This window comes from Zootermopsis nevadensis, unplaced genomic scaffold (assembly GCF_977971745.1).
Source record: "Zootermopsis nevadensis isolate Lab colony 2312 unplaced genomic scaffold, Znev_1.0 Znev_ptg000024l, whole genome shotgun sequence".
Taxonomy (NCBI): domain Eukaryota; kingdom Metazoa; phylum Arthropoda; class Insecta; order Blattodea; family Termopsidae; genus Zootermopsis; species Zootermopsis nevadensis.
In genome coordinates this window covers 19,396,828-19,410,160 of record NW_028259156.1, presented here as the reverse complement: position 1 = coordinate 19,410,160, position 13,333 = coordinate 19,396,828, and the positions used below count along the sequence as shown (strand labels likewise).

The 13,333-nt window shown below is 37.3% G+C and overlaps 2 protein-coding genes and 1 long non-coding RNA gene across 10 annotated transcripts in view; 1 reads left to right on the top strand and 2 right to left on the bottom strand.

Moving 5' to 3' along the window:
• The window catches only part of LOC110829971 (uncharacterized), a 152,854-nt gene extending 151,925 nt beyond the window's left edge, over positions 1 to 929 (bottom strand). The window contains exon 1 of the mRNA XM_087355313.1: positions 807 to 929. The gene's annotated coding sequence lies outside the window, so the exon portion shown is untranslated. The remainder of the gene's footprint in view (positions 1 to 806) is intronic.
• A 2,089-nt stretch (positions 930 to 3,018) lies between these two features.
• LOC110835701 (cytokine receptor-like factor 3) lies at positions 3,019 to 8,245 on the top strand. 7 transcript variants are annotated; one of them, XM_022076193.2, is made up of 9 exons: positions 3,019 to 3,104; positions 3,244 to 3,426; positions 3,529 to 3,651; positions 3,748 to 4,037; positions 4,374 to 4,554; positions 4,916 to 5,168; positions 5,539 to 5,669; positions 6,112 to 6,220; positions 6,415 to 8,245. In XM_022076193.2, the coding sequence occupies exons 3-9, from the start codon at positions 3,544 to 3,546 to the stop codon at positions 6,639 to 6,641; spliced, it is 1,299 nt and encodes a 432-aa protein (XP_021931885.1). In that variant the 5' UTR covers positions 3,019 to 3,104; positions 3,244 to 3,426; positions 3,529 to 3,543; the 3' UTR covers positions 6,642 to 8,245. The 7 variants fall into 7 exon arrangements, with proteins under 7 accessions (XP_021931885.1, XP_021931887.1, XP_021931889.1 ...); XM_022076195.2 differs by lacking the exon at positions 3,244 to 3,426; XM_022076197.2 differs by having other exon boundaries at positions 3,045 to 3,426; positions 6,112 to 6,175.
• Positions 3,722 to 13,297, bottom strand: LOC110835705 (uncharacterized). Of its 2 annotated transcripts, none has more exons than XR_002544988.2 (3): positions 13,116 to 13,297; positions 8,634 to 8,860; positions 3,722 to 5,260 (listed from the first exon to the last, which is right to left on the bottom strand). It is a non-coding gene; the product is annotated as an uncharacterized LOC110835705 (long non-coding RNA). The 2 variants fall into 2 exon arrangements; XR_002544987.2 differs by lacking the exon at positions 3,722 to 5,260 and adding an exon at positions 6,036 to 6,913 and having other exon boundaries at positions 13,116 to 13,296.
• Between the last annotated feature and the right edge of the window lie 36 nt (positions 13,298 to 13,333).

The following is a 13,333-nucleotide window of genomic DNA, read 5'->3' as shown; positions in this document are numbered from 1 at the left end:
CCACAAACCTTGGATCCAATGGCGAGAACGCTAACCACGAGATCATGAAAGTAGGATAATTATTAAAAAATTATTATAAAATAGATTAAAGTATCAACAGTTGTAAGTTAAAATAGGCAGAAAATTTAGAAAGAAACGAAGTTGAAATGCTTTGTTTACGTGTGTATTGATAAATCGTGACTTTATGAAATATGGTACAAGATCTGAATAATGCAAGCACTTAAATATTAATTTTATGTTAAATCTGAGAAACGTTATTATTATTTTTTAACTAGTGCACTGTCCTAAAATAACATTACCGCGTTGAATATAAGACTGCGAACTCACTGCAATGCTTGTAGTAAGATTAAAGCTTTGTTACATACTAAATTAGACTGTCTATGGACATTTCTGAAAAAAATAAATATAAACATTCCCACAATACATCACTTTGGCCACACATTCCTCTCACGAAGAGATTTTACGGAACACATATTCTTATCATGATTATAAGAACGCGTTAGGCACAAAGTAGTTAACCAGATAACACAGCAACATTAACTGTAAAAGCAGCATCCTAAAAAGTAAAACAGTAAACACCCAGTCAAGTAACCGTGTTTAGTATACAATAGAATTTAACGTCCACATAACATAGCATCAAAGCACCAAATAGATCATTAGCAAGTAAAGATATCGACTCGCATAGGTAATTACTCTGTGATACTAAATCTACAGAACTCGAAGTTGGCTGCACTTGTTTTCCAAACCATATCCTAAAACCTGTGAACAATGATAGAATCAATTAGCATAAATCATAATTTACTTACAAAGTCTTCACTGGATAACTCTTTCAATAAATCGATGACAAATCTTAGACGACCAGTGCTAATAAAACGAGACTGTAAAATGGCAAGAGAAACGTCAGAAAACATATTTTCGCGCACAAAGCTTAAATCCCCGCACTTACCACACGCCATCTTTCATTTGGACTACATGACCAACCTAATGGCGCAAAATGTAAAATTATTTTAGAAATTGTCAATTTGTAATTTTATTCAGCTGTAATTTCAGGCCATTCTCCCCGAGTTTTGTATATAGTATTTAATCGTACCATTTATATGAAGGAAATAGAAATTCAAAAGATTCGGGACGGAATGGTAGCAAGCATGTTCCAAATAAAGTCTTCTCTCAACTTCGTGAAGATTTTTTATTTTATTCTGTCGCCACATACTTGAGGACTTTGTTAGTTATTATTATGAGTTTTTACGGACGTGTGCGCAAATTTAAACATCACTTTTCCCGTGTTGCATACTAACATCTACTTCCCACATAATACTTCTGAACGTTTCTGACGAAACTGTAAGCAACTGTACGTAATCTTGCTTCTGTATAATTACTTGGATATATCCATTATCTTAATCTTATTTATAACGTACAGTTTTAGAAACTGGGCCGATAACAGGTACCAAACCGTTCTTTATATCATTCAGCAATCAAATGGCAGTAAATTCGTGTTTACTTTCGTGTGGATCCTATGTTAAAATGCGTAAATTTTGAAATGCTTACAATGGAAGCCTGCCAATATGATGACTAATAGTTCTTAAAGAACATGGTAAATTCCGACCTCGTAACCAGATGTTATTATATCAGAAGAGGTATGAGCGCTGCCAATAAATAAAATATAGAACGAGAAAGAACGAAACTTTCGTAATTTTGAATATCATAATTTTTATAGAACCGGAAATAATATCAATATAGAGGGCAGAACTAAATCACCATTAAAGAAGAATACTTTCTATAACCACCACCAGAGTGGAGCACTGATCGATAACAACGCCAGACATACTACTTAAATCGCCATCAGAGTGCAGCACTGCTTGATAACATTTACATTAGTTAGCAACAGACACATTCTATTCTTATATTATAACAAAGCTCATGGCATTGTTGACCATAAGAAATTATGGGAAATAATATAAACATATAATATTCTTAAAAATTTAACCAATGCCATTAAATTTATGTATATTAATACTAAATTGTGATTCCATTGATAAGGACATGGAAAAATGTATAATCTTAAAAGTAAATAAAGGCCTGCTTCAGGGATGTGATTTGTCACCTATACTATTCGATCTGTACATAAATAAAGGTTTGGAAATATGGAGCACCTATAGTCTAAAAGGAATCCAATTAACGCTATATTGTTTGTGGATCATCAAATTGTATTAGCAGAAGAAGAAGATGGCTTTCAAGGGGGGGGGGGGGGTAATAATCGTAAATAAAGTAACGAAAACATACAACATAAAGATCTCATGTATTTATACAAAATCTATGGCCATACCGGGACAAGATGAAATGAGACTAAAAATAGTTAATGATGGAGAGAGTTTTGAACAAGTATCAAATTTTTATATATTAGGGCTGTAAAATATCTGCGATAGAAATGAACGCAGATTCAGAGAAAACAAACAAACAAACTGAATGTGTGTATTAAAAGACATTTCGGAACCAATACGAGGAAAGATAAGAAACAAAGATTATATAACTTATTGTTAAAACCAACTCTTAAATATACCAGCGAAACATAGACATTATGGTCACGAGATAAATGATTAGAGGCTGGTCAGATGTTTTTCATGAGATTCCTTTGTGGAGTGACTAAGGGAGAGAGACTGGGGAATATAAATTTGAACACAATTAGGAGAAATTAACATTGTCAAAGAAATATAAAGAAATGGAAAGACCAAGTACTCAGGATGACACCACAAAGATATCCACGGCAAGCATTATTTTATAGTCTGACTGGATGGAGAGACGTAGGTCGAAAGTGCAGGAGATTGAATGACTAGTTTTAGCCACGGAACAGGCCTATGGAGGCATAAACCTTGATTGGGAAGAATACGAAGACTAACAGACACAGTATTATATGTAGATGTATTTCCCAAGATACTCTGACTGCAAATATGCTTTATGTGTGTTTGTCATGGATTAGTTTTGAATTCTTGAATGCGACCTACATCTCCCGCTGCAGAACAGTGTTGGTTATCCTGCAAGCTTAACTGTTTACGTTGGCTACTCCGAAGCGTCTTGAATATCAACATGGATACGTTTGTGTATCAAAGGTGACAATCATAAGTCCTTTAACAACATGTATTGCTGCTGTTGATGCATGACTGCCATTTTATCCCTTATTTGTTGAATAAAAAATGCAGGTTTGTTAGGTGTGTGTAACAGTAGTTGTTTTGCATATTGAATTGCAAGGTTCTCATCGTCGGCGTATAGGATGACGACATCGGGGCGTGACGATCCCGTGCGAATTTTGCAAACATGTTTTGTAGCTCCTACCATGTGTTAGTAGTCCCAGAAATTGTATACTGCCACGTGTATTTGAATAAGTGGAATTTGTATGTGCATTTTGTGAATCATAGAAAATTAATATTACAGGTAAGGTACAATAATTCCAATGATTACAAGGTAGTTTTTAATTTATGAACCCTTTGGTAAAATGGAAATTATAGAAAAATTACTTCTTAATTGTATTTTCAGCAGTGTTGACTTATTATGGAGGATATTTGGAAGTTAACTATCGTAGAAACTGTAGATACTGCTAAAGAGTATGCATCAAAACTTGAAGATCTTATAAAGTCAGTTGAAGTTGCTAAAGAACAGGTAGGTGCAATATTATGTTTCAAGGTTATTTGATGTATGAGTGATATTTGATGTATTTAAACGCAATATGTAATGTGTTATTTATAATATTTTCAGGTAAATGCAAGTACACAGAAGGCAATTGAAGATATTGACAGTGCATTTGATTTGTTTACATCAGTTTTGGTGGATGCCTTGCACAAAAGAAGAAATGTGCTGAAAGCTGAAGCCTTCAGGTTCCAAGAGGAAGGTCTGATCCCTCTGAAGGAATGTCATGATCTGATTGCAGGGAAGTTAAAATCCACAAAACTTTATGTTGAAGAGGGGCACAACATCTTACGAGCTGGTGGACTATCTAGTTCAGAAGAAACATTAATGTTCAGTGAGAAGGCTTCTCTGCTAGGAAGGTTGGTTAAGGTTCAGTGCAGAGCACTGTTTGGATTGGCCACTTTTCCATATTTTTGGAAGGTTTAATTTTGTTACGCCAGTTTAGCATAGCTAACGTAAATCCAAACTGTAAAATATTTATAGAGTATATGGTTATCCAAAGAAGCCAAAGTCATCTGAAAGCCTAGAAAGTGGCCAATTTCAAATAAACTGAATTGCAGTCCAAACATCTTATTCCAAAAAGGGAACTTGTAACCATGCAGAAGTCATTTGTAACTTTGAAGTCAGAAACTTCTATTTGAATGAATAATGCAAAGTTTTATTGTGAAGGATCACATTAAATATGATGCTTGCAGTTTACCAGCAGTTCCCAGTCTGGAGGAGGTACCAGACATTTCATTTCAGTGTCCTGTGGAGTCTGTAAGGGTTAAACTACAGCAGACACTTTCAGGAGTGGGGAAAGTATCAAGAATGGGGCCGGTACAGGTTACAGAAGTGGATGAGAAACCTGGGGCACTTCTGGTACGGTGGGAAGAGGTATGCTGTATATGTCTGTATTCTGTTGAGTCTCACAGGAATGTTACTCATCACAGGTGTATTGACTGGTTAACAGTATTTATACTACATAATAAAATTTAAATTTAAGTTTGAGTATATGCCAGTGGAAGATTAAAATTAGGTGGTTAGAATTTCTAAGAAACTAATACAAATATTTCTGAACGTTATCAGTAATGAAGTGGAATTTCTAACAATGTAAAAGCAAATCATTCATAATCATGTGACTGGTGATAAATGCTCATTATGACTAAGGATGCCTCAAAGTCCTAGTTATCTGTTTTATATTAATTTTGTTTTTCTGAAGTCAGTCATACCCCTCATTCATCATTGTGTTTTATAGGTGGATTTTGAACGGGTAGTGGACATCCATAGTTTCCGGCTTCAGATGGCTTATGACGACGTACGAGGCCAGATGAGTCTCCTGAAGGGCAACTTCCATGATATTTATTTTGGTCCGGAGTGCCAGTACTTGGTGCGTGACCTGTGTCCTGGCGTGCCATACACATTCCGAGTTAGCTGTCAAGTAGAAGGGGACATAGAATGGAGTGCTTGGTCATTACCTCATGTTGCCACAACAAACTACGCTCCATTTTGTAAGTTCGGATCTGATGACACCTTTCAGGTTTACTTTCCAAAGTGTCTGACCACTTAATGTGTGACAGGTGTTTCGTTCAGCACTGATGATCTGGTCAAAAAATTGAAATCACAGGCTCATTTATTATTGTGATCACAAAAACTAGCTTACATACTCACAATTTATTTTCTAAATGAAATTTCATACGATCTTTTCGTCTATATTTGGGGAAAAGACTTTTTCCGGTGCCACTTTGTTCACTACAGATCCAACATGGACTGTCCTGGAGCACAAACCTGGACTTCTACGTTGAGAAGCCAGTGCCTAACCGTCTGAGCTATGGCACGGGCATATTGCACTAGCTACATGGGATCCTTAATATGTTGCAGGCTGGGATCTGTCAAATTCAAACTACAAGATAACCAATGAGAACAAAATTGCTACAAAAACATCGACGGACCAGTCTGTTCTGTTCTCCAGTTCTGCTCAGTTTGGACCCGGCCACTCGATTGAATTCACAGTATGTACTATGCATGACATCATTACATGATATTTATGTTGACACCATTGCTGGAAATGTGTTCTTGTAGTTTGTGACAGCCAGTACAGTTGGCAGTAATTTGCGAAACCAAAGTGCTCGGAACTGGGAGACAGTTGGACGTGTTATTGACCATTTACGACCACCATCAGATCAGGAATGCGTGTAGCTTTATATCCTTGAATTGAACTTGTGGTACAGAGCAATGATTTTACTTTACTTTACTTTATTTTGGCTGTTGATAATTGACACAATTAGTGTGGAAATTGTTAAGGTTTCTTGCTATGTGTCAGTGAGACTTTTCTAACGGACTTATAGTTTTAATAAGCATAATCAGAATCAGTCTGCAACTTTTTTACTTTTTATTCTTGTGTATTTGATTCATGCATATGAAATGTTTTCTGAACTCTGATGTATATGACAGGTGCTGGATTGTGGGGTTGGCTGCAGTGACGAAGGAGTCGGGCTTGTCGATACAAGAGTCAAAGGTGAAAACTTACTGCAACCTGGAGCATTGTTCCTCAGCACACTAGGTGACGTTAAGATGCACCGTATGCTAATAATATGTTTGGCAGATGCCTGCTATTATTCCAGTTAATTTGGCTGGTGTCTTTATGGTTCTCACTCTCGCCATGAAATTACTTGTGCCTTGAAAACAGGCAGGGGCTGCTAGTGAAAGCACCAAATAAACTCGCTCTATTTACTTTTTTATTTTGTTCCCATTCAGGTTCTGTGTTTGTTGATGGAAGAGAGAAGACAACAAAGTTACCAAGGTTAGACAAGGGCTCTAAGGTTAGCTTCACGTGCGAACACATACGTGACAGCAAGGTCCGAGTTAACATCGACAGTAACAACAAGACTGTCACGTATGACTGGAACATCTCCAGCCCAGATCTGAAACTTTCATTTGCCATTTGCTTTGGAGAGTGCAACTGGAAAGTGCTTGTTGAATAAAAGTATTTAATTTGTATTTAGTGAGAGATGGATTGTCTTGCATTACACACAGATGTCTTAACACAATGACTCTTAATACATCCGAACAGCATGACATAAATCCACTACTCATGTAAATGGATTCTCAAAAATGTAAATATTCATATGAGAGTCATTGTCATTTTTTATCTTATCCATATTACATGAATAAAATGTTTTATATCTTGAAATATGAAGCCCTATCACCATCAGTCTGTATTGCAGAGTTGCAGATTGTAGTCTTGTAGGTGATTCTGGAAAAACGTAGAATTTCACAATCTGAAGTGTCACTGCTGTGAGAAACTCAAATCTTATATTCATAATTTGCTTAATTGAGCAAACAGATGATTTCAAGTGTAATGTGATTCTGTAAAGTCAGCTGTTAAAATGTCACTTTGTCAAAGGTTTGAAAGCATTGTTTTATTTTCTGTAATTCCTAAATTATTTTAAATCTATGCCATGTCTCAACTCCAAAATTGGAAGGATTTTAGCCTTGAGTAGCATGACAGGAAACAAAATATATCCACAAACATACATGACCTAGACAGGATTTAACCCATGGACTGCAGTATCTGCTCAGCCATTGACCTTGCTTTCATTAAGCTGCAAGTTCACTCATCTCTTTATTTAATATTTAATGAAGTAAAAAAGGTCATGGCTGTCATGGTCCTGTCTGCATTTAAAGGCTTTACTGTACTTTAACACAGTGCAGTTGTGATATATGTTAGTGTTCATGCTGCCTGTGGGTGCTGGTACAATGTGTAAGTGGGCTGTGCTGCCTCTGTGATCAGGGCTTAAGTGAGGAAGTGAAATAGTACATTTGTCACTTCAGCCCTGGTGATGGACATGGCGTGTTTCTCTCAGCTCACATCCATGCATGCCAGCCCCTCAAAACAGGATCAACATCAATAATGATTCACTGCGAAATGTTAATCGCTGTTAGACACTGCAGAGGAATTTAGAGGTGTGTTGAAGCATATGGCAAGTCTAAAGGTATGCAGTATTTTTTAAACTTCATTGTTATGTATTCAACAATGAGTGTTGAAATGTTAACAAACCTGTTTCAGGTATGTGGTACAGTTTTAAGAGTTGTTCATACAAGTTTTTAAATATAATTAGAATAATGTAATGTTTACAGTGTATCTCCTTCATTGGTATAGAAACATTTTTATTAAAAAAATGATTCCCAGAAGCACTTGTTCAAGGTGTGTGGGTACTGAACATTTTCTAATGTAATTTACTTTTCTCTATAATGTAATCTCCTTGGGATTTGACCAACATTTGAGAGGTGCTTACTGTCTCCATCATTGAGGACATTGGTTGCCCTGGTGATGACACTACACAGTGCAACATGGCAGAAGACATCATCTTCAGTGGATTTTGTTTTGGACATGGTACAGTTTGTAATACCAGATATTTGAATAATCAGAATGACTTTGGTTAATACATAAACTGTGAAGGTTGGTGTATGTTTTGTAGTTCAGAAAATGAACTTATCTTGTAAGTGCCTGTGCTGTGAATGAGTTTCCTTTTGTGTGATCACATACAGTGTTCTGATATTTAATACAGTTTTGTATTCATATTCACTCATTTCTTGAAACTTGCATTGATATTCTAAACCAGATATTCTGTTCTTGGCTAAAGTATACAGCCAGTAGCATATGGAGGTTTCATTTTGGGAGATGGGGTCATATTTTGTAAAATTAATGTACAAAATGTACTTTTTATTATGTAGGTACATACAAAATAGCTCTTCTGTTGACAAGATGACCTTAGGTAATGTTTTTAAACAAAACTTATTGGTTTTACAGCCACTGGGTGAAGATTATACACATTGAGGTGATGTTTGCAAGTCAATGGAACCCAGCTTTACAAGACAACAATGAAAAACTTGTTTTGTGGTGCAAAGGGAAAGATTATTCTTGGGAAACAGGTAGTCACTCAACAGGTCAAAAAGTGCTCAGATGTTCATACCTTGTTTGCAAGAATCTGTCCTGAGCCAGATGAATCCAGTCCACATCCTTGTCTCCAGTTTCATCTATCTGCGTCTTCCAAACAGCCTCTTTACTTCTGATTTAATAACTGTTTGTTTTTGCATTTCCCTTCTGTCACTGGTGCTCCATGGGTCTGATATTGGGATCTGGATGTTTTAGAGGTGGGGTGCTGGCTGGCTCTTCAGCGTTGTTCTACAACACTGCTAACTATGGCAATAATCCATCAGCTTGATATTAATGTATTTATTATTGGTAAAAGCTATAAAGTATGGGTCTATTGATTTAAAAATGTGGATGAATTATTATCTCTCTCGGTTGTGTTTTATACTCTTCATTAAGTAATGCTAGCAGCAAATTTGAACAAAATAAAATACCTATCCACACAAAAATGATTTAGTTCTCCGTGCATTTTGGTTAAACACAAGGCCTTGGAAAATTTGAAACTGACCATCTGAGTTTGTTGGTACAGGTTAATTGACATCTGGACATTCACATATTTATTTAGTACTGTTTTCAATAAACATTTTACACTTGTACATATCTTGGTAATTATAACAATTTAATCTTATTCCTAAGCCTAGTTTTATTCAGAAATTGCTATAAATTATACTAAAAGTAGAAAAGGAAATTCTAAATTGTACCAGGAACTTTCAGTAATAGAGATATTAAAATATGTCATTTAAACTTGCCAGCTATATTTGAAATAAGTTATCTGATATGAGCCAGTGTAACTCAGACAGTATGACTGAATGATGGCAGCTCGATCCTTGAGGGGGATAGAGGACTTTTCCTCTAGCCTTTGTATCCAGAATGGTTCCAGGGCCCATCCAATGGGTACCAGGGTCCTTTTCCAGGGCATGATGCTGACCATTCACCCTCATCTAGTGCCAAGGTCAAGAATGAATAGGAGCTATACCTCTCCCCCCCCCCCCCCCAAGCACCTACATGGCTTGTAGTGGGACAGCTTTTTTATGTTATCTGATTCCAGATATTTTACTTGTAAATGATTAATAAGTTCTGAAAGAATTTTACTTGTTTCAATTTACATTTACATTCCTCAATGTAGGAAGCTCCATCAGACATAAGTTCGGCCTACCTAGCCAGCATTTAGTAGAATATAATTTAGAAAATGTATGTATAGTACAACCTTCTCGAAGGTATCACCACCTTGTCGAAGGCAATCTGCCGGGTGAGGAGGCTTGCGTGCTCAAATGACCCTTAGGGCTATGCCGGCCTGAGCTTCGGCTCATGGTAGGGTCACCCAAGCCGGACAGGTCTAAGGAGATGCGCTAGACTAAGAGTGATACCCTGGTCCTCCAGGTTGGGGGTTGGGTGTAGGGCTAACAACCTTTCACCTTTAAAAAAAAATATGTGTTACGAACAAATCAACCAAGCCTCGGATCAGGACGGACTCTTTGGCACGACCACGGCAATTGAAAAAGGACATGAGATTTGGTACCTGGAACATTAGGAGCCTCTATAGGGCTGGGGCACTGAAATCAGTGTGTAGGGAATTAGGGAATTATAAGTTAGACTTAGTGGCAGTGCAGGAAGTGCGATGGGAGGGGGAGGGCACGATCCCAGTGGACAATTTTACATTTTTCTATGGAAAGGGGAATGACAATCATCAGCTAGGGACGGGTTTTTTTGTTCATAGCAGAATTAGGGCAGCAGTTAAGAGAGTAGAATTTGTTAGTGACAGGTTGTCTTACGTAATTTTGGAAGGACGTTGGTGCGACATCATTGTCCTTAATGTTCATGCCCCAACTGAAGACAAAAGCGATGATATCAAGGATAGCTTTTATGAAGAATTGGAATCAGTATTTGATACATTTGGCAAGTATCACATGAAAATTCTGCTAGGAGATTTCAATGCAAAAATTGGGAGGGAGGATGTCTTCAAACCCACAATAGGCAGCGAGAGTCTCCATGCACTTAGTAATGATAATGGCGTCAGAGCAGTGACCTTCGCTACGTCAAAAGATTTAATTGTAAAAAGTACAAAATTTCCACACCGTGATGTTCATAAATACACTTGGACTTCCCCAGATGGCAGAACACACAATCAAATAGATCATGTTTTAGTAGATAAGAGAAGGCAGACAAATGTAATTGATGTGAGATCATTCAGAGGAGCAGATTGCGACACTGATCATTATCTGGTGGTAGCAAAAGTGAGGGAGCGGCTTTCAGTAAGTAGACGAACTAAACAAAATTTTGACACAGAAAGATTTGATTTGAAAAAATTAAGTGAGGGAGAGGCAAAGGAACAATATCAAGTTGAAATTTCGAATAGGTTTCAAATTTTAGAGACAAATGAGGATAATGAAAGTGTGGACATCAACAGGGAGTGGGAAAATGTCAGAAACTGCATCAAAATTTCAGCAAAAGAGAAACTAGGATACTACAGGAGAAAGCAAAATAAACCGTGGTTTGATGAAGAATGTTCAAAATTAATAGATCGAAGGAAGCAAACAAAATTTCAATGGTTGCAGAACCCAAACAAAACAAATGCGGATAATCTATGTAACGTGAGACGTGAGGCTAGTAGAACCTTTAGGACTAAGAAAAGGGAATACCTGAAGGGCAAAATTGCTGAACTTGAGACAAATAATAAGGAAAAAAACATCAGAGACCTGTACAGAGGCATTAATAACTTTAAGAAAGGATATCAACCCCAGACTAATTTGGTAAAGGATGATAGTGGCAATTTGCTTGCAGATCCAATAAAAATTGTGAATAGGTGGAAAAATTTCTTTAGCGAGCTCTTAAATGTTCATAATACTGGTGATATTAGACAGATTAAAATGCATACAGCTGAACTGTTGGTGCCAGAACCTAGCTTAGATGAAGTGGAACTAGCCATTGGGAAGTTGAAAAGTTATAAATCTCCAGGAATTGATCAGATTCCGGCCGAATTAATTAAAGCAGGTGGCAAAGGGTTGCATATGAGGATCCATAAGCTTATTCAGTTAATTTGGGATAAGGAAGAGATGCCACATCAATGGAAGGAATCCATAATTATTCCTATTTATAAGAAGGGGGACAAGACTGAGTGTGGTAATTACCGAGGAATATCGCTGCTATCAACCTCATACAAAATTCTATCCAACATTCTTTTGGCAAGATTAACCCCATATGCGAATGAAACTATTGGGGATCATCAGTGTGGGTTCAGACGAAACAGATCAACGATTGATCAGATCTTTTGCATTCGTCAGATACTAGAGAAAAAATGGGAGTTCGGTGGGACTGTACATCAGTTATTTATAGATTTCAAAAAAGCCTATGACTCTGTGAAGAGAGAAGTGCTATATAATATTCTTATTGAATTTGGTATACCAAAGAAGCTAGTGGGTCTAATAAAAATGTGCTTAAATGAAACCTGCAGCAAAATTCGAGTAGGTAAATATGTATCTGAGACATTCCTCATCAAGAACGGTCTAAAACAAGGAGATGCTTTGTCTCCCTTGCTCTTTAACTTTGCGCTAGAATACGCCATCAGGAAGGTCCAAGGTAGGCAGGAGGGTTTGCAATTGAACGGGACACATCAGCTATTGGCATATGCTGATGATGTTAATTTATTGGGGGACGATATAAATACAATAAAGAGGAACGCAGAAGTTTTACTAGAGGCTGGTAGACAAGTGGGGCTGGAAGTAAATTCAGAAAAAACTAAGTACATGTTAGTATCTCGTCATCAGAAGACAGGCGGGCAAAATTATCTTAGGGTAGCTAATAAATCCTTTGAAAGGGTTACAAAGTTCAAATATTTGGGAACAACAATAACAAATCAAAATGATACTTGTGAGGAAGTTAGGAGGAGACTAAATTCCGGAAATGCTTGCTACTTCTCAGTCCAAAATATTTTGTCTTCCCGTCTGATTTCTAAGAACCTGAAAATTAAAGTATACAAAACAATAATCTTGCCTGTTGTTTTGTATGGGTGCGAAACATGGTCTCTCACTCAGAGGGAGGAACACAGATTGCAGGTGTTTGAGAATCGGGTGTTGAGGAGGATATTTGGGCCTAAGAGGGAAGACGATGGGGCGTGGAGAAAACTGCACAATGACGAGCTTAAAAATCTGTACTGCTCCCCCAGTATTGTGAGGGTGATTAAGTCGAGAAGAGTGAGATGGGCGGGACATGTAGCGCGCATGGATGGGACAAGAGGTGTGCACCGGGTACTGGTTGGGAAACCTGAAGGGAAGAGACCGCTGGGGAGACCTAGACGTAGATGGGAGGATAATCTCAGGCGGGATCTATCCGAGATAGGAGTTGAAGGAAACTGGATTTTGTTGGCCCAGGACAGGGTCCGGTGGAGGGCTTTGGTTAATTCGGTGATGAACCTTCGGGTTCGGTAAGCCATCTAGTTAGTTAGTTAGTTAGTTATGTATAGTACAATATTTCTGACACATCACTCTGTTATATTGCCTCTAGATTTTAGTTTATGAATACTTACTTAGAACAAAATCAGTCCAATGTTACTGAAGCCATTGCATAACATAAAAGTTTGTTACCTAGAAAATCAAGACTTAGAGAAGCAGGATCTTTTAAAAAAATGTTCTGTTTGCAGAAAAGCTCATTCAAAACATTTGTGAATACGTTTGCTGTGGTATGAGCAAAGAACTTAAATATCGATTTCTGCAGTCATCACTTCTTTGACAACCTGAGTGTTTT